Source organism: Erythrolamprus reginae, chromosome 1 (genome assembly GCF_031021105.1).
Source record: "Erythrolamprus reginae isolate rEryReg1 chromosome 1, rEryReg1.hap1, whole genome shotgun sequence".
Classification (NCBI taxonomy): Eukaryota; Metazoa; Chordata; class Lepidosauria; order Squamata; family Dipsadidae; genus Erythrolamprus; species Erythrolamprus reginae.
This window is the reverse complement of record NC_091950.1, coordinates 419,663,078-419,687,563: the sequence shown is the minus strand read 5'-3', so window position 1 is coordinate 419,687,563 and position 24,486 is coordinate 419,663,078. Positions and strand designations below refer to the sequence as shown.

At 42.7% G+C, this 24,486-nt stretch overlaps 1 protein-coding gene across 1 annotated transcript in view; it reads left to right on the top strand.

The window, feature by feature from the left end:
- BCAS3 (BCAS3 microtubule associated cell migration factor) overlaps window positions 1-24,486 on the top strand; it is an 845,338-nt gene that overhangs the window by 122,089 nt on the left and 698,763 nt on the right. Inside the window, 1 exon segment of the mRNA XM_070735381.1 lies at window positions 23,635-23,711. Coding sequence (XP_070591482.1) covers window positions 23,635-23,711 — 77 coding nt within the window.

Sequence of the window (24,486 nt, the reverse complement as noted above, 5' to 3'; positions counted from 1 at the left end):
CATGACTTACATTTGGAAGCTTGAACTACCGATTCACACTTATGACAGCTGCAGTCAGTGAAGGGCTACTAAAAATTTTACTACCACACTGTGGTTGTGGCTTATGTATTTTTTTTCAACACCTTTCAGTGCAAATTGGGTGCTCTGGGGTGGAGCTCCATTTTTGCTACCCCACTGCCTTGTCTCCCCGTCTGGGCAGCAGCCCACCCCTGGCTGCAGTGTCCCCGGGTCATGTGGTTTGCAAGCTTCTAACAAGCAAAGTCAAGGGGAAACGAGACTCACTTAACAACTGTGTTACTAATTTAACAATGACAGTGATTGACTTAACAGGAAAAGTCCTACATTGGGGCAAGACTCACTTAACAAATTTCTCATTTAACAACGTAAAATTTGGGCTCAATTGTGGTCGTAAGTTGAAGACTACCTATATTATAATAAGGGTTTTTAGTTGTTTTATTAAATTGGATTGTTACATGTTGTTTTTTTATCATTGTTGTTAGCCGCCCCGAGTCTGCGGAGAGGGGCGGCATACAAATCCAATAAATACATAAATAAATAAAATAAATAAATAAATATCAAAGGGGGGGATGGTGTGCTGTGGTCCATGGGGGGGGGGGGTGTTCACGAAGAATGACACAGTTACACAATGACTGAACGTCCACAACAAACATTATATACTGGAAGCTTCTTTTATGTTTGATGGTGACTTAATTTTTTTTTCCTTAATGGGAAACATAGGTCGATTTTTCCCGATCTGTTTAAGCAAACGCCACTGTTGGGCCCTAACACCAAACAAAAGTTATTTTTTGAACCGGCGTGCCATAGATTTGCCTTTGAAGACCTCAGTCTTTCAGATTAAATCTTCATTAGTGCCAGGGTCTCTGCATTAGCCGAGCAGATATTTACTGTAGGATATTTTGCTTGTGAGGATGTATTTACGTACTCTGTGTTATGCTTCCATTATTGAAAGCAAAAATGGCATAGGGCTTTTTAAAAAAAGAAGAAGAAGTAATTGAAGGAGCGCTTTACGGTAGATCTGTGGTGGCTCTGTGAAATATGCGTGTATTGATTGTTGTGTTATATCTTGATTTATTTAAGGCTGAGTTATTTGGATGGGCTGTTGTGATAATGCAGCGAAGCCATTGAGAGTTTCCGATGTTTTAACTTGCTGACTACATTTCCAAATAATTCTTCCTTCACCTCAGGATTTTTTTTTTATTTTTTGCACAGCTAGCACAGTTATTTAATGCGCTTTAATGCAGCCTTTGGATTGAGTGGTAATCATGACATATATTGATAAGAGAGATGACCTCACCATTATTATTCTTCTTGCCATTGGCCAAGCCTCTGAGTTCTTGTTTCACCAAGATGCAGCGACCAGTTAGGTCCCACAGAGTGGGTCTTCTCCGGGTCCCGTCAACTAAACAATGTCGCTTGGTGGGACCCAGGGGAAGAGCCTTCTCTGTGGCGGCCCCGGCCCTCTGGAACCAACTTCCCCCAGAGATTAGAATTGCTCCCACCCTCCTTGCCTTTCGTAAGCTCCTTAAAACCCACCTCTGCCGTCAGCCATGGAGGAATTGAGATCCTCTTTCCCCCTAGGCCTTTACAATTCTATGCATGGTATGTATGTATGTATGTTTGGTTTTTATATTAATGGGTTTTTAATCGTTTTTAGTATTGAATTACTATTGTACACTGTTTTATTGTTGCTGTTAGCCGCCCCGAGTCTCCGGAGAGGGGCGGCATACAAATCTAATAAATAAATAAAATAAATAGAATATAGGTAGATGATACAACAGATGAACAGAGTTGGATGGGACCCTGTAGATCATCTTCTAGTCCAACACTCCCCTCCAGCAGGAGACCCTACATCATTTCTGACAGATGGCAGTCCAATCTCTTCTTGAAAGTCTCAAATGATGAAGCTCCCACAACTTCCGAAGGCAACTTCTGTTCCATTGGTTGACTGCTCTCTCTCTCTCAGAAAATTCCTCCTTATTTCCAGGTTGAATCTCTCCTTGTAAAGTTTCCATCTATTATTCCTTGTCTGGGCTTCCCTTGCCTTGGGAAATAGGTTGACCCCCTCCTCTCTGTGGCAGCCCCTCAGATATTGGAACACTGCTATCCTGTCTCCCCTGGTCCTTCTTTTCATTCAACTACCCATGCCCAGTTTGGTTTTATGTATGTATGTATGTTTGGTTTTACAATAGGGGCTTTTAACTGTTCATATTGGATTGTCATATGCTGTTTACTACTGTTGTTAGCCGCCCCGAGTCTACGGAGAGGGGCGGCATACAAATCCAATAAAATCAAATCCAAATCAAATCAAACCAGTTCCTGCAACCATTCTTCGTATGTTTTAGCCTGCAGTCCCCTAATCACTCTGGTTTATTTATTTATTTATTTATTCAATTTTTATGCCGCCCTTATCCTTAGATTCAGGGCGGCTTACAACATGGTTGCTCTTCTCTGCACTATTTCTAGAGTCTCTAGAGCAGGGGTCCTCAAACTTGGCAACTTTAAGACTTGTGGACTTCAACTCCCAGAATTCTCCAGAATTCTTAATTAAAGTTGCCAAGTTTGAAGACCTCTGCTCTAGAGTCTAGAGTTTTTATAGTGTGGTGACCGAAACTGGATGCAATACTCTAGGTGTGGCCTTACTAAGGCTTTCTAGAGTGGTATTAGTACCTCATTAGTATTACTACCTCATTATAAGTACCTTTAAGTACAACTTTTCTTGCCACAGTGGTTAAGTGAATGACTGCGGTTATTTTAGTGACATGGTCGCTAAGTGAATCCGGCTTCTCCATTGACCCATTTTCCAATCTTTTTTTCTTCTGGTTGTTTAGTGAATCATTCTGTGCATCTCTGGTAGATACTAGAGATAGGAAATGTCTCTCTTTATTTGACCAATAAATGGATCAGGTTGGTGTAGTAGAGCCATAACTTGTGGGAGAAACGACAGTTTTCTTCTTTTCAATTCTCGCATTCCAAGGCAGCGAATTAAATCAGTTCCTTAAGTTAATCAGTACTTTAATGAATCAAAGTTTTTAATTTGTGAACTAGAGGGCTACGAATCAAAGGCATGTTCGAGCCCAAAGACTTATTTGAATCTGATACATTGCTAATAAAAGACAAAACTACTGCCCTTTTCCCTGAGAAGAACGAGTAGCTTTTGTTAAAGCACCTTTTATTTCAATTAAAATTAAACACTTCAATGTTTAAAAAAGGTTCTTGGATAGTGTCTGCAGTAATAAAAGCATGTATATTTTATAATGATGAATTTGTTTTAAAATAGAAGAATAGAATAGAACAAAACAGAATGCCTGGGATAAACATATATCCATCCTAAGATAAAATACAGGAAATAGTAGAAGGGCAGATTAGATGGACCATAGAAACATAGAAGACTGACGGCAGAAAAAGACCTCATGATCCATCTAGTCTGCCCTTATACTATTTCCTGTATTTTATCTTAGGATGGATATATGCTTATCCCAGGCATGTTTAAATTAAGCTACTGTGGATTTACCAACCACGTCTGCTGAAAGTTTGTTCCAAGGATCTACTACTCTTTCAGTAAAATAATATTTTCTCATGTTGCTTTTGATCTTTCCCCCAACTAACTTCAGATTGTGTCCCCTTGTTCTTGTGTTCACTTTCCTATTAAAAACACTTCCCTCTATAGAGATTGAGTTCATTAAGTCTTTCCTGATACGTTTTGTGCTTAAGACCTTCCACCATTCTTGCAGCCCGTCTTTGGACCTGTTCAATTTTGTCAATATCTTTTTGTAGGTGAGGTCTCCAGAACTGAACACAGTATTCCAAATGTATTCCATGAGGTCTTTTCCTGCCGTCAATCTTCTATGTTTCTAGAATTCTTTATTGGCCAATTGTGATTGGACACACAAGGAATTTGTCTTTCGTGCATATGCTCTCAGTGTTTGTTTTAAAGATATAAATTTGTTTTGAAGATATAAATAATCCCCTATTTGGGTAGTCCTTGATTTCCGACCACAATTGATCCCAACATTGGAAAAAAAGGGATGGAGATGTAGGTTTGAACGGTTGTTAAGTCAAGGACTTGCCTGTACAGTTAAACTGAGCAAGCTGCAAAAACGGAACGCCACTTTTCTTTTATCCCTTTGCAAAATGCCTTGTTGTGCGTTAAAGGGACAGGATACAAAGTGGACAGTTCAGAAAAAGCTTGTGGCTTCGGGTTGCTGTCCCTTGCCATGAGGGCATCCTCCTCCCCTCTGCTGACATCTCCCCCCCCCCCCCAAATGTGTTTACTTGGCGGAAAATAATGGAAGGAAAAATGGCCCCTTCCTTTGAAAGTGGCCAAGCAGCTAAGCGTTGTGACACGGCAGCAACTTCACGTCCAATAATGACGAGCGATGGCTCCTTTTCTCCAAATCTTGTCAACCTCCCTTGATGTTTTTCCTGGTCTCCGGGGAGGAAGACAATGACTAAAGCCATTATCTGGCACCAAGTTTCTATTGATGGGATGGAGCCGAGTCCCTGAAGTGGCTATTTTTCTTGAAGAATTTAGGCAGTGCGCTTACTCCGGGCTATATTAAAAATGATGATTCTGCTCTCCATAGGTTGAATTGTATAGGCCCATTACTTATTTATGCAGAACTGGTGCCAATTCCCCCCCATCTCTTCTTGTGGGATTTAGCTCGGGCCCCCTAGCGAGGTGGACATCTGCACATTTCCCCCCCCACCAAGTACAAGTTCATCCTTGACTTACGACCACAATCGAGCCCAAAATTCCTGTGGCCAAGTGAGACATTTGTCAACCTGCCTTACGACTTTTCTTGCCACAGTGGTTAAGTCAAAAAGGAAGCCAGATTCACTTAACAATTGTGTTACTAACTTAACAACCACAGTGGTTAAGTCAACCACTGTGGTTGTTAAGTTAGTAACACAATTGTTAAGTGAATCTGGCTTCCTTTTTGACTTGGCTTATCCGAAGGTTGGCAAAGGGGATTGTGTGACACCCCCTACCCCAAACATTGCAACCATCATAAATATGAACTAGTTGCCTCCAGAAGTTGTGGGTGCTGGGGGGGTTTAAGAAGAGATTGGGCAACCATCTGTCTGAAATGGTGTAGGGCCGTGATTTTATTTATTTATTTATTTATTGGATTTGTATGCCGCCCCTCTCCGTAGACTCGGGGCGGCTAACAACAATAATAAAAACAGCATGTAAATCCAATAAATCCAATGTGCCATAGGTTTGCCATCACGGCCCTGCACCATATGGACCCATATCTGCTGGCATGCAAGCCATGGCCCTAGCTGAGCTCCAGCGCGCATGTGTGCACCAGCCAGCTGATTTTCAGCTTGCATGGGGGCTCTGGGAAGGTGTTTTTGACCTCTGGAGGGCCTCGGGGGGGGGGGGGGGGCAGAGCAGGGGAGGCCATTTTCACCCTCCCCAGGCTCCAGGGAAACCTCTGGAGCCCAGGGAGGGCAAAAGACAGCCCCCCCGGGTCCACCCAAAGTCAGGAAATGGGGGAATATGGGACATGCGCGGCCGAAAACAGAGCCTGGCCGGGCCACGTGTGGCCCTCCCAAGCTCCATTTTCACCCAGGCTTCCTGCAGCCCTTGGCCAATGAAAATGGAGCTCGAGGAGATCTCATGACAGCCGGCTGGGCTGCCTTTTCAGTTGTGATAGCCTCCTGCAGCCCTCTGCCAGTGAAAACGGAGCCCAGCCTCACTGTGCTCCATTTTGGCTAGCAAAGGGCTACAGAAGGCTATTGTGGCCAAAAATGGAGGTTGGTTGAGTGGTGCCAAGCTGCCCCCCCCCCCGATCACGTCCCCCCACAGCCACGCACACACAGGTCAAACACAACCCTGATGCGTCCCTCAACGGAATCGAGTTTGACTGCCACGCTGTCGATAGTATTTTCTGGAGAATTGACGTGGAACAGTTCGACTGGATGGAGGGCTTATAATCTTGGCAAATCACAGGGCGTTGGGCAACGATTCCATATTTTCTTTGGTCTTTCCTGGTGTAATTTTCCTTCCTAAGGGGAGGGGAGGAGGGAAAAAAACAGATAGAAGATGAATTAGACTAAGGAAAGAGAATTATGAATGGAAAACCTCTTCTTGTGGATGTCTCATAAAACTCCATGATTAGGGCAGGGCAAGTGGTAGAAGGAAAACGAAAATTCATCTGGAAGTGCCCGAGGAAATAAAACTCCTTTCAGCTTGTTCAAAATCAGGGGTCCCCAAACTTGGCAACTTTAAGATTTGTGGATTTCAACTCCTAGAATTCTCCAGCCAGCTTAGGAGTTGAAGTCCACAAGTCTTAAAGTTGCCAAGTTTGAAGACCTCTGCTCAAAATTAAAAACTCGAACAGAGACAGGATCGGTTTGAGTGCTAAACTTTAGCTGGGTTAGCAGGGCTGCCTGGTGGTGTAATTTCCCAGGACAGCTGTCTTTGGTTAGGGAAGCACTTTCAACTTCGTTTGCCCTGTTTGGTTTTCAAAGTTTCAACTGGCTTTGTCACAGAGAGTGGGATGCTGGGTGGATGTGTCTGATTCGAACACTACATTTGTTTCGAGCATGTCTACGGAGATGCCCAGTCATCCAGGTCAGGGGACTCCAAACTGGACAACTTTAAGACTTGTGGACTTCAACTCCCAGAATTCTCCAACCAGCATAACTTTGAAGACCTCTGATCCAGGTCATAATTGTCCCAAAGATACTTTCCAAAAGGTTTCTATTTCCCCCCACTAAAAATGTTTTGCTTCTCATCCAAAACTGAAGAAGCTCCTTGGATCAGAAGTGAAATATTTTCAAGGGGAAAAAAACCAGTTGCCTTTAAAACAGTGCTTCTCAATTGTTTTCTGTTATGCCTTCCCTATACTATAGGAACATTTCATGCGCCCCCCAACTCTCTGATCCAGGCCCCAATGGAATTTTAGTGTTAATATTTATTATTTGACTTATTATAAGCTGCAAGCAAACTATTGGCTGAGGAAGGCTGCTCTACCCACTTACCTGGGAGTAAGTTACACTGAACTCAGTGGGGCCTGTTTTCGGTTAGGCAGGCATAGGCTACCGTGGTTAGGACCCTCTTTTGACACGGTGCATGGCCAAGTTACCTAAGTTCATGGCTACTGCGGTGCCCGCCTTCTCTTCCGGGCTCAGAGCAGCGTGCAACTGGGAAAACACTCCCCGCCTGGGGGGGTATTGATCGAGAGGGACCATACATGTCTGTCTGTCTGTCTGTCTGTCTGTCTGTCTGTCTGTCTGTCTGTCTGTCTGTCTGTCTGTCTGTCTGTCTGTCTGTCTATCTATCTATCTATCTATCTATCTATCTATCTATCTATCTATCTATCTATCTATCTATCTATTAGATTTGTATGCTGCCCCTCTCCTTAGACTCGGGGCGGCTCCCAGCAATAATAAAGACAATGTAAAAACAAATCTAATAATTTAAAAAACACTAAAAACCCCATTATTAAAGCAGAGATACACACAAACATTCCATGGAGAAACTGTATAGGCCTGGGGGAGATGTCTCAGTTCCCCCATGCCTGATGGCAGAGGTGGGTTTTCAGAAGTTTACTAAAGGCAAGGAGGGTGGGGGCAGTTCTGATCTCCGGGGGGAGCTGGTTCCAGAGGTTCGGGGGCCGCCACAGAGACACATTGCTTTGCGTTCCCCTAGGAGGCGCACCCCACTATTTGAGAAGGACTGCTTTAAAAAACCGCCACATCTTTGGGTCTAACAGAGTTCCTAAAACAGTGGAAATTTGCCTTGTCTGGCACAGGCCTGTCCGGTCTCCAGAAATCACGAATACAGATAGTCCTTGACTTACAACTGGTCCTCGCATTTGCATCTTTGGAGTCTTCGAAGAGAGGCGGCATACAGATTCTTCAGAGAGGGGCGGCATACAAATCTAATAAATAATAATAATAATAATCTGATGCAACATCCCCACATCTATGCACATTCTCCATCATCCAGGTCACGGTTATCCCAAATGTGCTTTTTTTCCAAGAGGCAGTTGGACTTCCTTGTTTTTTGTTTTGGAGACGAAAAAAGCACCTTTGGGAAATCCCCACAGTGATGTGATCAAAAACTTGGCATGTCGGCGTGTAGGTTCAGGAGGGAAGTGTTTTTAATAGGAAAGTGAACAGAGGAACAAGGGGACACAATCTGAAGTTAGTTGGGGGAAAGATCAAAAGCAACGTCAGAAAATATTATTTCACTGAAAGAGTAGTAGATCCTTGGAACAAACTTCCAGCAGACATGGTTGGTCAATCCACAGTAACTGAATTTAAACATGCCTGGACTAAACATATATCCATTGTAAGATAAAATACAGGAAATAGTATAAGGGCAGACTAGATGGACCAGGAGGTCTTTTTCTGCCGTCAGACTTCTATGTTTCTATGTTTCTATGTTTCTATTTATGACTGAAGGATCCCAGGATCTTTCTATCACCATTTGAGACTTTCCCAGCTGGACTCCCACAAGCAAAGTCAGCAGAGGAAGCCAGGTTTGCTTAATGAGGCATGGTCCACTTAACAACTGCAACAATTTCATGGAGCACGTGGCCACGACTCACTTAACAGTTGCCTTGCTTAACAATGGAAACTCTGGCCTCAATCATTGTAAGTTGGAAGAAGACTGCCTGTAGTAATTATGAGCTGTTGACCACTGCTTAGCTAGAAATTGCCCATTGCAGATCAGGTAGGTTAGATTAGATTGGATAATTATTAGAGTTGGAAGGGATCTTATAGGTCATCTAGAGTCTAGACAGCCACCCCCAAACCCCACCCTCGCTTAGGCAGGAATCCCTACACCATTTTGGACAAATGGCAGTCCAATCTCTCTTTGAAAGTCTCCAAGTGTTGGAGCTCTCACAACCTCCGCAGGCAAGCTGTTCCCCTGGTTGATCACTCTCACCATCAGAAATAGTATAGTCTGGAGGACAGAAGGAAAAGGGGGGACATGATAGAAACATTTAAATATGTTAAAGGGTTAAATAAGGTCCAGGAGGGAAGTGTTTTTAATAGGAAAGTGAACACAAGAACAAGGGGACACAATCTGAAGTTAGTTTGGGGAAAGATCAAAGGCAACATGAGAAAATATTATTTCACTGAAAGAGTAGTAGATCCTTGGAACAAACTTCCAGCAGACGTGGTTAGTAAATTCACAGGAACTGAATTGAAACATGCCTGGGATAAACATATATCCATCCTAAGATAAAACACAGAAAATAGTATAAGGGCAGACTAGATGGACCATGAGGTCTTTTTCTGCCGTCAGTCTTCTATGTTTCTATGTTTCCTCCTTATTTCCAGATTGAATCTCTCCTTGGTCAGTTTCCTTCTGCTATTCCTTGTCTGGACTTTTGGTGCTTTGGAAAACACCCTGACCCCCTCCTCTCTATGTGGTAACTCCTACAAGGTAGCCCTAGTCCAGCTGTTTCTCAGCATTTTTTTTTTCCTGGAGGAGATTGGAGGAAATATCCTTCATCTGGAAAAACTGGTTTCTGGAGAGGGCAAGTGTGGGAATTGTCTGAGTAACCTTCCCATTTTCCAATTGGGAGTGACTAATTGGTTGGTCATCGGAGGAGGAGGAGGAGGAGGAGGAGGAGGAGGAGGAATTCCGTCTATTTCCCTGACTTCTCAGCTAGGCCTCTGGGAGTTTTAAGTTGACGAAATCCAGACCTGATTCTCATCATTAGGATCTGCCATAAATTATGTCAGCCCTGCTTGGCTCCTTGATGGGGAGGCTCCGGGTTCTTACCGGCTGGCTTTGTCCACCTTTGGGTCAGTTCATTCTTTAGGTTTATAGGTAGTCCTCAACTTACAACCTCCACTGATTTCCATTCTTTAAGCAGGCCCAGTAATATATATTGTTTCGAACAAAGACAAGTTGGTCTTTGGTTGCCATGATTTAAAAAATATGTAAAAAAAAGACTGCAGAAAATATGACTTCAGTAATAGAATGATCAATTCTTGGAATGCACTATCTGACTCTTTCTTCCCCAAACCTCAAAAACATTAACCTTAGATTGTCTACGGTCGACCTCTCCCTGTTTCTAAGAGACCTGGAAGGGGCATGCTTAAGCGCACCACTGTGTCTACCGTCCCCTGTCCTCTTTTATCGTTACTTTTTACTTGCGTTATGTTATGCACGTGTCAAAGAGAGGGCGGTGAAAATATTTACTGACTCCTCGCATCCTGGACACAAACTGTTTGAACTCCTACCCTCAAAATGTCGCTACAGAGCACTGCACACCAAGACAACTAGACACAAGAACAGTTTTTTCCCCGAACGCCATCACTCTGCTAAACAAATAATTCCCTCAACACTGTCAGACTTTCTACTAAATCTGCACTTCTATTCTACTAGTTTTTCTCATCATTTCTATCACCCATTTCCTCCCATGTTGACTGTATGACTGTAACTTGTTGCTTGTATCCTAAGATTTTCATTAACATTGGTTGTTTCTTCATTGCTTATTTGACCCCTATGACAATCATTAAGTGTTGTACCACATGATTCTTGACAAATGCATCTTTTTCTTTTATGTACGCTGAGAGCATCTGCACCAAGACAAATTCCTTGTGTGTCCCATCACGCTTGGCCAATAAAAAATTCTATTCTATTCTATTCTATTTATACAAACTACTATTATCCTATATATGTTTGACAAATAAAATAGATGGATGGATGGATGGATGGGTAGGTGGCTGGACAGACAGACAGACAGACACGATATTGAGACTCTAGAAAGAGAGCAGAGAAGAGCAACTAGGATGATTAAAGGCATGGGGTCCAAAACATGGAGAACAGTTGCAAAATTTGGTTTTGATCGGTCTAGAGCAAAGAAGGACTAGTGGGGGACATGATAGCACCATTCCAGTATTTGAGGGGCTGCCACAAAGAGGAGGGGGATCAACCTATTCTCCAAAGCACCTGAGGGGTGGGACAAAAAGCAACGGATGGAAACTAATCAAGCAAAGAAGTGATGTAGAAGTAAGGATAAATTTCCTGATGGTTAGAACAATTAATCAGTGGAACAATTTGCCTCCCAAAGTTGTAAATGCTCCAACACTGGAAGTTTAAAGAGGAGACTGGACAACCATGTGTCTGAGGTTGTGTAGGGGTTTCCTACCTAAGCACGGGGTTGGGCTGGAAGACCTCCAAGGCCCCTTCCAACTCTGTTATTCTTTTTTTTAAAATTTAGTTTTTAATAGTTTTTATTATATTACAAAGGTTAAAAAGGAAGAGCAAATATACCTTGTTTTACACCATTGTTTCAAAACATATTCATAGTTGTATAATCATTGTGCTTAACTTCTTAATTATTTTGTACAGATATTCCATATCATTTCAAAGCGAAAAGATTGTTATATCAACATTGAGATTAAATTCTAAACTTTCTATATAAATACTTTATACACTATTGCCCTTCATTAGCCCGTACCCCCCCCCCCCATTAAACTGTTTTGTAACAGTTCCAAATTTCTTTTCATTGTTGGTGTGCGGCATATGGCGGCCGCGGTTTTTAAAGGTTTTGTTCTGTCAAACACTTTGTCTAAGGTCAGTTTGGATTGAGTTTAATATCAAATCAATTGATGATTTTCAGAATCTAACTCTGTTATTCTATTCTAAGTTTGAAATAGTGAGCGAGGCAGCTGCCGGAGTGTCTCAGGTCTGTGGGAAGAGGGTCAGCTGCAGCATAAATAGCCATTTCCCATAATCTCTTGCCAAAGAGGCACTAGGAATCCTTGGGAAGGGGCTCAAGGGTGGGTCTCAACAGGAAGACGCTTCAGAACAATAGAAGATGCGATGGGCCGGGTGGGTGAATGATGACATTTCTGTAAGGCTTTTCATCTCAAAGGGGACTCTGTAAACACCATGGCAAAACTTGGGTTACTTTTATGCTCTCTTATAAACATCTTTTAATGTATCTTCTTTTTGTGTGTGTGTGCGTGTGCATGTGTTGTTTCGGAGGAATAAACAAAATATTAGTCAAAAGTCCTCCGCAGTTTGTTTATCAGTCTGCGGGCCCATAAACAGTGCAGTACTGTTCCCTCTGATCCTTTTATTTACTCTTTCCCCATCCCACACCTCTCTCGGTCTTGATCTGTGACCATTTTGGTGGGATTATCCAGCCCTGGGAGGAATTTTATGGGAAGAGGAAAACAGCTTTGATCTCATCGTATATGTTTGTGAGCTACTTCTGTGGGCCTAGTGCAGTTCGGCGCCTGAGGTTCTATAAACCGGAGCATTGCGGGTGGGGTGTGTGGAATCTGCAATGTGCTACAAGGCACAGCATTTGTTAGGCAGGCCAAAAATACTCCGAAGACTCCTCTTAACAGAATAACAGAGTTGGAAGGGACCTTGGAGGTCTTCTAGTCCAGCCCCCTGCTCAAACAGCAGACCTTATACCAGTGATGGCGAACCTATGGCATGGGTGCCACAGGTGGCACGCGGAGCCATATCTGCTGGCATGCGAGCTGTTGCTCTAGCTCAGCTCCAGTGGGAATGTGTGTGCCGGCCAACTGTGTTTTGGCCCACACAGAGGCTCTGGGAGGGAATTTTTGGCTTCCAGAAAACACTTCTACTCTCCCCGGCTCCACGGAAGCCTTTGGAGCCTGGGGAGGGTGAAGTACGAGCCTACTGGGCCCACCAGAAGTTGGGAAACAGGCTGTTTCTGGCCTCCAGAGGACCTCCGGGGGGGGGGGGGAAAGCTTTTTTCGCCCTCCCCAGGCATTGAATTATGGGTGAGGGTACTCACCCATGCACGATAGTATGTGTGCAAGGTCCTTTCGGGACTCGAGGAAAAAATGGTTTGCAACACTGCCCTATACTATTTATTTATTTATTTATTTTATTTATTCATTTGTCCAATACACAATACATATGGAAGAGAAATAGACATGAAGTAATATATATAAAGATAATATGTAAAAATAGAGGAGAAGATATATGAAAGGAAGAAAATATATATGATACATGAGATAAGGAGAGGCAATTGGACAGGGGACGAAAGGCACACTAGTGCACTTATGTACGCCCCTAGCCTATTGCAGACAAATGGCTGCCCAACGCTTCTTAAAAACCTCCTGTAATAGAGCATCCAGAATTTCCGGAGGCAACTGATTCCACTGATTAATTGTTCTCACTGTTAGGAAATTTATCCTTAGTTGCCTGAGAGACAAACCATCTATATCCGCATGAGTCCCAGCGACCGGTCAGGTCCCCTAGAGTGGGCCTTCTCCCGTCAACTAAATAGTGTCGCTTGGCGGGGCCTTAGCGCCCCGAGTCTGCGGAGAGGGGCGGCATACAAATCTAATAAATTATTATTAATTATTATTATTAAGAGCCTTCTCTGTGGGGTTCCCGGCTCTCTGGAATCAGCTCCCCCCAGAGATTCATACTGCCCCCACCCTCCTCGCCTTCCGTAAGAACTTGAAAACCCATCTATGCCGCCAGGCTTGGGGTCAGTAGACCCAAGCTTCTGGCCAACGAGTGTGATATACAGTCATCCCAATCTGAAGTTAGTTGGAGGAAAGATCAAAAGCAACATGAGAAAATATTATTTGACTGAAAGAGTAGTAGATCCTTGGAACAAACTTCCCACAGACGTGGTAGATGAATCCACAGTAACTGAATTTAAACATGCCTGGGATAAACATAGATCCATCCTAAGATAAAATACAGAAAATAGTATAAGGGCAGACTAGATGGACCATGAGGTCTTTTTCTGCCGTCAGTCTTCTATGTTTCTATGCTGGAGTGCAAATAAACCAGCACAATGGCAGACTGGAAGTGTGTTTTCTGAACTTCCACTTTGGCTTTTTTTCAATCGTCAGAGAGGTCTGTACATGGATGGGGAGGGTGCACATGCGCAGGGGCAGCATAGGGGGTTTCACATGTGTGGAGGGGAGGGAAGGGGTGGGTGGGCACGTGCACGCATGCTAGCACACCCACACACATCCTTTTGGCACACAAACCAAAAAAGGTTCGCTATCCCTGCCCGATACCATTTCAGATAGGTGGCGGTCCAGTCTCGTCTTAAAAACCTCCCCTGATGGAGCTCCCACAGCTTCTGGTGGCAAGCTGTTCCACTGGATAATTATCCTCACTGTCAGGAAGTTTCTCCTTAATTGCAGGTTGCTTCTCTCCTTGATTAGTTCCCCATCCATAAGTTTCTTATCCTGCCTTCCGGGGCTTTGCGGCAGCCCCTCAAATATTGGAAGGCTGCTGTATGGTTCCTTCACCCTCCATCCCCATTGATAGCAGATCGTCTGGAGCATTTGTCCAGCTTGAAAAATTGATTTCGGATTGAATTGCTGTGATGTCCAAATTAGAAGCACTTTGACCAAGCACTTCTGAAGACCTTGTAGAAATGCTGCCCGGTGCAATAGACAGAATGCAGAGCTGAGTGTCTTAATAATAAGCATCTAATTGCTGACCTGCTGCTTTGTCCAACAGCAAGACGCCAGATGCTTCTGGAACTTTTTTTTAAGAAAAGAGCCCTCGCTCTTACAGGTAGTTCTCGAGATACGACTTCAATTGTACCCCATACAGTGGTACCTCGAGATACGAGTTTAATTCGTTCCGGACCTGGGCTCTTAAGTCGAGCAGCTCTTATCTCGAACGACTTTTCCCCATAGGAATTAATGTAAATAATTTTAATTGGTTCCAGCCCTCAAAAAATTCACAAAATTAGTCTAAATTATGCAGAAAGACATGTTTTTAATGAAGAAATGTACATGTACATATAAATGAATAATGAAGTTTCTTTCACTTAACTTGTAAACTTTCTTAAACTTTTAAATTTACATATGTTCAACTTCTCTGCCACCCAATCCTGTAGGACAGAGGTCCCCAACCCTTTTTGCACCAGGGACCGGCTTTAAGCGATCAAGAGAGGAATGGGTGAATGAATGGACGGAGGGTGGGAAGGAAGGAAGGAAAGAGGGAAGGGACAGGAACAGAGGAAGGAAGCAAGGAAACTTATGAAAGGGGAGAGTAAGAGAGGAATGAGTGAAGGGAGGGAGGGAGGGAAGAAGGTGGGAAGGAGAAAGAAAAGAAGAAATAGAGGAATGGAAGGTAAAAGAGAGAAAGAAAAAGAGCAAGAAAGAAAGAAAGCAAGCAAGAAAGAAAGAAAGAAAGGGGGAAGGGACAGGAACAGAGGAAGGAAGCAAGGAAACTTATGAAAGGGGAGAGTAAGAGAGGAATGAGTGAAGGGAGGGAGGGAAGAAGGTGGGAAGGAGAAAGAAAAGAAGAAATAGAGGAAGGGAAGGTAAAAGAGAGAAAGAAAAAGAGCAAGAAAGAAAGCAAGAAAGAAAGAAAGAAAGAAAGAAAGAAAGAAAGAAAGAAAGGGGGAAGGGACAGGAACAGAGGAAGGAAGCAAGGAAACTTATGAAAGGGGAGAGTAAGAGAGGAATGAGTGAAGGGAGGGAGGGAGGGAAGAAGGTGGGAAGGAGAAAGAAAAGAAGAAATAGAAGGGAAGGTAAAAGAGAGAAAGAAAAAGAGCAAGAAAGAAAGCTGCAAGCACCCCCCCGAGCCCCCCAGGCCGCCTGCAACCTTTTAAAACACGCGCGCCGCTTCGCAGCTGTCTCCTGAAGCCGAACGCGGAAGTTAGCGTTTGGCTTCAGGAGACAGCTCCTTGGCGCTTGTATCTCGAATTTGGGCTTGTAAGTAGAACAAAAATATCTCTCCCCTCCCAGCTCTTATCTCGAGTTGCTCTTAAATAGAGCAGCTCTTATGTCGGGGTTCCACTGTATTTGCTTAAGCAACACAGTCATTGGCTGAATTTCTTTCCCCCCCAATAAGTTTTATTTATTTTTTGGTCTTTCAACATCATGTTATGAGCATTTGCTTTCTGAGTTTCATACACCCCCACAATGGTCTTTAGCAGTACATAATTGTTTTTTAAATGGTTACAGTTCATTATAATTTTATTTTTGATATGTCTCTCATATTTCTTTTCATCTTAATATCTTTTAATCTTTCCCCCCTCTTATTTCTATTTTAATCCTCTTTTATTCCCCCCACCCTTCCTACATTTCTTTTTTCTTTCTAACAATCAAAGGTGTGGTCTTTTCCTTCCTTTCTTCCTTTCTTCCTTTCTTCCTTTCTTCCTTTCTTCCCTTCTTCCCTCCTTCCCTCCTTCCCTCCTTCCCTCCTTCCCTCCTTCCCTCCTTCCCTCCCTCCCTCCTTCCTTCCTTCCTTCCTTCCTTCCTTCCTTCCTTCCTTCTTTCTTTCTCATTCTAAAAAGCTTGAAACATTGAAAACCATTCATTCAGATTCAGACCACAAACATACCACATACTCGTTGGCCAGAGGCTAGAATCTAGTGACCTGAAGCCAGGTGGCATAAATAGGTTTTCAGATTCTTGCAGAAGGCAGGGAGAGCGGGGGCAGTACAAATCTCCGGGGAGGAGAAGATTCCAGAGGGTTGGAGCCCCCCCACAGAAGGCTCTTCCCCTAGGTCCCGCCAAGCGACATTGTCTAGTTCAGTGTTTCCCAACCTTGGCAACTTGAAGATATTTGGACTTCAACTCCCAGAATTCCCCACCCAGCATTTGCTGACTGGGGAATTCTGGGGGTTGAAGTCCAAATATCTTCAAGTTGCCAAGGTTGGGAAACACTGGTCTAGTTGATGGGGCCTGGAGAAGGCTGACTCTGTGGGACCTAACCGGACGCTGGGATTCAATGCAGCAGGAGGCGGACCCACAAGTAATCTGTTCCGATGCCATGTAGGGCTTTATAGGCCAATTTCTAATATTCAATTTCTAATATATATGCATGCATTTCTCACTTTCAAATATTTTACTTCACTTCTCCATATCATTCTTACTCTTTAATACAAACTAATTTTCAACTATTAGGCAGGGAAAAGAAAAGGGGGAGAAAAGATGAAAAGAATGGGGAATTCTGGGAGTTGAAGTCCAAATATCTCCAAGTTGCCAAGGTTGGGAAACACTGATTTAGTGACCATTCAAAGTTACAATGGCACTGATAAAAGCAAGTTATGACCTTTTTCACACTTACGACCGCTGCAGTATCCCCATCGTCATAAAATCAAAATTCAGATACTTGGCAACTGACTCGTACTTATGATGGTTGCAGTGCCTTGGGGTCATGTGATCCCCTTTTATGACTTTCTGACAAGCAAAGTCAATGGGGAGGCCAGATTCACTTAGCAGTCATGTCCCTAACTTAAGCCAACTGCAGTGATTCACTTAACAGCTGCAGCAAGAATGGGCGTAAAAAGAGGCACAAGTTATTTTAACAATTTTCGCATAGCGACAAAAATCTTGGGCTCAATTGTGGCCGTACGTCGAGGACTACCTATATATGGCACAAATCCCAGCGACCGGTTAGATCCCACAGAGTTGGCCTTCTCCGGGTCCCGTCGACTAAACAATGTCGTTTGGCGGGACCCAGGGTCAGAGCCTTCTCTGTGGCGGCCCCGACCCTCTGGAAACAGCTCCCCCCGGAGATCCCACCCTCCCACCCTCCTTGCCTTTCGTAAAGTTCTTAAGACCCATCTCTGCCGTCAGGCATAGGGGAACTGAGACATCTCCCCCGGGCCTATACAGTTTATATATGGTATGCTTGTGTGTATGCTTGCTTTTAATAATGGGGGTTTTAGTATTTTTTAAATTATTAGTTTAAGTTTAATCAGATTTGTATGCCGCCCCTCTCCGCAGACTCGGGGCGGCTCACAGCAATAACAATACAATGTAAAACAAATCTAATATTTAAGTTAATTTAATTAATTAGATTTGTTCTTACATTGTTTTTGTTATTGTGAGCCGCCCCGAGTCTATGGAGAGGGGCGGCATACAAATCTAATAAAAAATAAATAAATAATAATAATAATAATGGCACCAAGCATCTTGTAGTTCTTTGCCTCCCCACGTCAAAGCTTCTCTTAGTTTTCAAAACAAATGATTAATCAGAGATGCATTTCCTATGAATTTTGCAATCACTCGATCACTAGATTGTACCAGCTAAACTTGGAGTTCCTCTCGTCCATGATACTGGCTGGAATAACTGGGCAGTGCAGTCCAGCAACACAAATTTTGAAAGTTCTTTTTCTTTTTAAAAAAAGCTGCCTGGCTATCAACTCTATTCATCTTTGCAAATGCCCGGTTATAAAATGTGTTAATTACTTTTCCTTGGCATTGATTGGAATACTGTAATGGTCTAAAATGCTCCGACGTTTTATTGTGATTTACTCCCTATAAAGCATTTCACAGCCGCAATTAGATGTAGATTGGCGAAATGGGTTTGGATCCATAGAGAGAGAAAAAAAAGCGATTTGCAAAAAGCGGTTGGGTAACACGGCTGCCAAAAGCCCCATTGTAACTGCAATTATCCATTAAAAATGCCTATTTCCCTTAAAAATGAGAAATTTCTGGAGCATGTGGCAGAGCCTATAAATCTTTTTTTGTTACTGCCGGGTTGCAAAGTTAGGTTAAGGAATCAGGTAAAATGTTGCATTAGCACTAAGTCCAAAATGTGAGAGATAACTTTAAAGAAAATAGGCATTTTCATTAAAAGGGCAAGAAAAAAAAACCCTATAAGAAACTCAAAACCAATCTAAGTGGAAGAAAGCAAGAGGAATGATGGATAGTCTTCTTTTTAAGAGCCACATTAAAACAAAGGGATGTAAGTTAGCCTCGTATGTATTGACTTACATTGTATGTCAAGAAGATGGGCCACATATTATATTCAGCTCACATAGACTCAATATAATGATATACAGGCTTGTCCACAGTAGAGAATTCTAACTTCAAAATTTTGGCAGCCAGTGAGTTTTCCCATAAACCCAGGAGCAAAAGCCCAGCACACAGAACCTTTAGATCAGTGGCGGTCTGTCCCCTTTGGAGGTCGAATGACCGTTTCACAGGGGTCGCCTAAGACAATGGGAAAAGATTCCATAAAGCCAGTGCAGCCACAGAGAAGGCCCTCCTCCACGGACCCGCCAACCTGCATTGCTTACTTGATGGAACCTGGAGGAGGCCAACTCCATGTGATCCTATTGGTTTCTGGGAGGTATGCAGCAGAAGACGGTCTCTCTGACCTTCCTGCCAATCAGCTTAAAGCTCTGTTGGGACAATTGGTGCAAGACTTATGGTTGGAGGTCACCACAACACGAGGAACAGTATTTTAAGAGGTCACGGCATTAGAAAGGTTGAGACCCACTGCTTTAGATTAATAGTGGTTTTATATACAGTGGTACCTCTATTTAAGAACTTAATTCGTTCCGTGACCAGGTTCTTAAGTAGAAAAGTTTGTAAGTAGAAGCAATTTTTCCCATAGGCATCAATGTAAAAGCAAATAATGTGTCCAAACCCATTAGGAAAGAAATAAAAGCTCGGAATTTGGTGGGAGGAGGAGGACGAGGAAGAAGAGGAGAAGGACAGTTGTTGCCGAAGGAAGAAGATGAGGTGAGAGGGATAAAAAAAATCCCTCTCTTTAAGGCTTAAAAAAAAAAGAGGGACTCTGAGGCGGTGAGGAGGAGCATGCGCCTCCCATACACCCGGCGTGAGGCTGCCTCCCATACATGGCTGCTGCTGCTGCTACCTGCTTCCTCTTCCTTCCCATGCTGAAGGGCTACCCTCTCTTCTCGCTCACAGTCGCTTTGTAGCTGGCGCCTTTCCTTCATTGTATTGACTCCTCGGTTTGCCTGAAGCCGAGTTGATTCGGTTGGAGTGAAGTGCCCCCTTTTGCCTTTCCATGCCCAGATGCTCTGGGAGGCAACCTCGCGCCGGGTGTGTGGGAGGCAGCGCGGGGGAGTCACTCTCTAGGAATCTCCTGGGAGGAAACAGGGCCTCCACCCTCCCTGTGGTTTCCCAATCGCACACATTATTTGCTTTTACATTGATTCCTATGGGGAAAATTGCTTCTTCTTATAAACTTTTCTACTTAAGAACCTGGTCACGGAACGAATTAAGTTCGTAAGTAGAGGTACCACTGTACTAAAAACTTACGACTAAAAACATAAAAATCTAATGTACATTAATTCTAAAAAAACGTAAATACTGTACTTAAGAAACAGACATCCAATTCAATGTTATTCTTCATTCATGGTCCGGAGGTATTGAAAATTCTTAGTGACCCCAAACCTGTTGACAGAGATGTGTCTTCAAAGCTTTGTTAAAGACTGGGAGGGTGGGGGCGGTGTGAATCTCTGTGGGGAGTTGATTCCAGAGGGGTGGGGCCACCACAGGGAAGGCTCTTTCCCTTAGACCCCCGCCAGGCGGCACTGCCTAGCTTACAGGACCTTGAGAAGGCCAACTCTGTGGACTTAATCAGTTGCTGGGATATATAAGACATAATTTATTTATTTTATTAATTAGATTTGTATGCCGCCCCTCTCCGCAGACTCGGGGCAGCTCACAGCAATAATAATACAATGTAAACAAATGTAATATTTAAGTTAATTTAAAAACCCCCCAATTTAGAAACCAATCATACATACTAGCATACATGCATAAATTTTATAAGCCTAGGGGAGGAAAAGTGTCAATTCCCCCATGCCTGACGACAGAGGTGGGTTTTAAGAGCTTATGAAAGGCTAGGAGGGTGGGGGCAACTCTGATATCTGGGGGGAGTTGGTTCAAAGGGTCGGGGCCGCCACAGAGAAGGCTCTTCCCCTGGGTCCCGCCAAACGACATTGTTTAGTTGACGGGACCCGGAGAAGGCCAACTCGGACCCGGAGAAGGCCAACTCTGTATATTGGTGTGCTGCTTCAATTTCCTTTGAAAATTCTGCCCTCTCAACCCTCAAGTGAAAGAAGTAGTAGTTGTAGAAGACATGGCCTTTTCAGCTATCTCACCCAGACAATCCAAAACTCACTTCCTCGGGACTCTTTTATTTTTAGCTTTCCAACACTCCATAAAAACCTTCGGGTGGGAGCCGTTCAGTCCAAACCTATCAGTAACCACTTTGAAGTTTCTTCACTTCCTTACTTGATCCCTTACTCTTCGTTTACGAAGCTATTGCATGTTTTTGTTAGGCAGCAGGCAATCTGAAATTTTGTCTTTTGTTATACAGTTTTTGATGTTACCAGTGAGAAATGCAGTGGACACATTTCACATAAATAAAGTTTAAAAAGCAATAAACTGCTGGGTGTTTCTGCCATGGAAATCCTGCTTGGTGCAGAATATCTGGGATTTTATAATGGGGCCTGGCCTGGTGCAACTCAGAGGGTCTCTATCGAGTGAACCAAGGAGGCTTCTTGGAGAAGAATCAAAACGTTTTCATGCGAGAAAACCAAGAAAATCCAATTTTCCTGGTGGAAAAATCACTTTTAGAACGAAACAACCAGAAATATCACTCTACTAAACAAATAATTCCCTCAACACTGTCAGACTTTCTACTAAATCTGCACTCTATTCTACTAGTTTTTCTCATCATTCCTATCACACCATTTCCTCCCATGTTGACTGTATGACTGTAACTTGTTGCTTATATCCTAAGATTTTTATTAATATTGCTTCTTCATTGCTTATTTGACCCCTATGACAATCATTAAGTGTTGTACCACATGATTCTTGACAAATGTATATTTTATTTTATGTACGCTGAGAGCATCTGCACCAAGACAAATTCCTTGTGTGTCCAATCACACTTGGCCAATAAAAATTCTATTCTATTCTATCTGCACTTGGTCTTGAACCTCATTCATTTATGTCGTATGACTGAGGATATTTTGACCAGGAGCATAGTATTGAATGGAGTGATATGGTAGACCAGAGGTGGAGCTCTCGCCTCACAATCAGGAGGTTGTGAGTTTGATCCTAGGTAGGGACAAATAGAGTATTTCTCTCTCTGGGCACCATGAGAAATATATCTGCTGATATCTGGCCCCAAAATGTTGGAAATGCGGATATTAAAGTGTGGACTTATTATCATATGTGGTGGACCTGTCCCTGTAATACAAAAACTATGGTACCAAATTAAATTTGGTTAGAAGAAATAACCAAGCAAAAAAAATTGAAAGAAACCAGAAACATTTCTCCTTGAGATACTAGAGAGAAATATAGGAAAAACAGAACCAATGTATAATATTACACATCCTCACAGCCATAAGAATTGTACTGGCAACAATACTGGAAACAAGGATGGGTACCGACCGAAAATACAATTATCAAAAAGATTTTGGATTGCGCAAAACTAGATAAACTGACTATTGAACTCAAAGAAAAAGAAGATTCGGAATATTATAAAACATGGTATTTGTTGTATGAGTGGCTTGATAGAAGAAAATAAGACAATGTTAAACATCAGCATGAAGATTAATATTAGGATTGCAAGGACAAATGAATATAATACCGTATTTATTAATACAGTATTTAGAAATATATATATATACTACGTATTTATAGGTGTTACAGTTAAGTCCCTTAGAGATATAGAAGCTATAATGATAGTAGAAATAGATACAGTAATTAATATATTACTAGATTAATACTAGATTAATTATTACAAGATTAATTACTAGATTAATTTATTTACAAGATTAATTACTAGATTAATTATTTACAAGATTAATTACTAGGATTAATCGATCAATAGATCACTAAATAAGTGGTCAAAGCAATGGAAACTGCAGTTTAATGTTTCAAATGTAAAATAATGCACTTGGGGAAAAGGAATCCTCAATCTGAGTATTGTAATTGGCAGTTCTGTGTTAGTAAAATCTTCAGAGAGAAGGATGTAGGGGTAGTGATTTCGGACAGTCTCAAAATGGGTGAACAATGCGGTCAGGTGGTAGGGAAAGTGAGTAGAATGCTTGGCTGCATGGCTAGAGGTATAACAAGCAGGAAGTGGGAGATTGTGCTCCCACTGTATAGAGCGTTGGTGAGACCCCATTTGGAATACTGTGTTCAGTTCTGGAGACCTCACCTATAAAAAGATATTGAAAAATTGAACGGGTCCAAAGATGGTGGAAGGTCTTAAGTATAAAACTTATCAGGAAAGACGTAATGAACTCTAGTCTGGAGCAGTGTTTCCCAACCTTGGCCACTTGAAGATATTTGGACTTCAACTCCCAGAATTCCCCAGCCAGCATTTGCTGGCTGGGGAATTCTGGAGTTGAAGTCCAAATATCTTCAAGTGGCCAAGGTTGGGAAACATTGGTCTGGAGGACCAAAGGGAAAGTCTTCCCATTTCTAATACAGCTGTAGGTGGCTTCCTAAGTTAAAAGAAATAAGAGGGAGAATACAACACCTTTTCCTATTATTCCCAATTGGGAAAGGACCAAATGTAATGCCCTTCGTTGTTCGCAGAGCTTGATTGTTTTCTTGCAGACATTTCACTACCTACCTAGGTAACATCATCAGTGCTAGAAGGGAATAGGGTTTGCTTTCTGCTTATATACAGTAGCTTGCCCTGCCTGGATTGGTTGGGACGTGGTTTTCCTACTAATTCCTTGTGTCCGGTCCCGTTTTCTGCTCGATTATTTATCCAAATCTCGACCTTTGCTACCAAAAAAAGTCGCTTGTGCTAAACAAGGTGATGAGGCCCCTGGATGCTTTTAATCCAAGGCAAGCGTTTTGTGTGGGAAAGAAATGCTTCTTTATCTCCATTCCAATAATGGCACTTTTTGCATATTTTGTTCTTAGGTTGCTATCCTTGTCCAGGACCAAATATGAACCCCATAGCTCTAGGAAGTCGGTGGCTGGCCTATGCAGAAAACAAAGTAAGGAATCCAATCTAATTGTGTTACTGATTTAAATCTGGGGCTTCTCTTTCTTTTTCTTTTTCTTTTTCTCTTTCTCTCTCTGTCTTCTCCCTGTCTCTCCCTCTTCCCCTTTCCCCCTTCCTTCCTTCCTTCCTTCCTTGCTTGCTTGCTTGCTTGCTTGCTTGCTTACTTATTTATTAGATTTGTATGATGCTCCTCTCCGTAGACTCCTTCCTTTCTCCCTCCCTCCCTCCCTTCCTTCCTTATTATTTATTTATTAGATTTGTATGCCGCCCTCTCCATAGACTCCTTCCTTCCTTCCTTCCTTCCTTCCTTCCTTCCTTCCTTCCTTCCTTCCTTACTTACTTACTTACTTACTTACTTACTTACTTACTTACTTACTTACTTACTTACTTACTTACTTACCTTATTATTTATTTATTAGATTTGTATGATGCCCCTCTCCGTAGACTCCTCCCTCCCTCCCTCCCTCCCTTCCTTCCTTATTATTTATTTATTAGATTTGTATGCCGCCCTCTCCGTAGACTCCTTCCTTCCTTCCTTCCTTCCTTCCTTCCTTCCTTCCTTCCTTCCTTCCTTCCTTCCTTCCTTCCTTCCTTACTTCCTTACTTACTTACTTACTTACTTACCTTATTATTTATTTATTAGATTTGTATGATGCCCCTCTCCGTAGACTCCTCCCTCCCTCCCTCCCTCCCTCCCTTCCTTCCTTATTATTTATTTATTAGATTTGTATGCCGCCCTCTCCGTAGACTCCTTCCTTCCTTCCTTC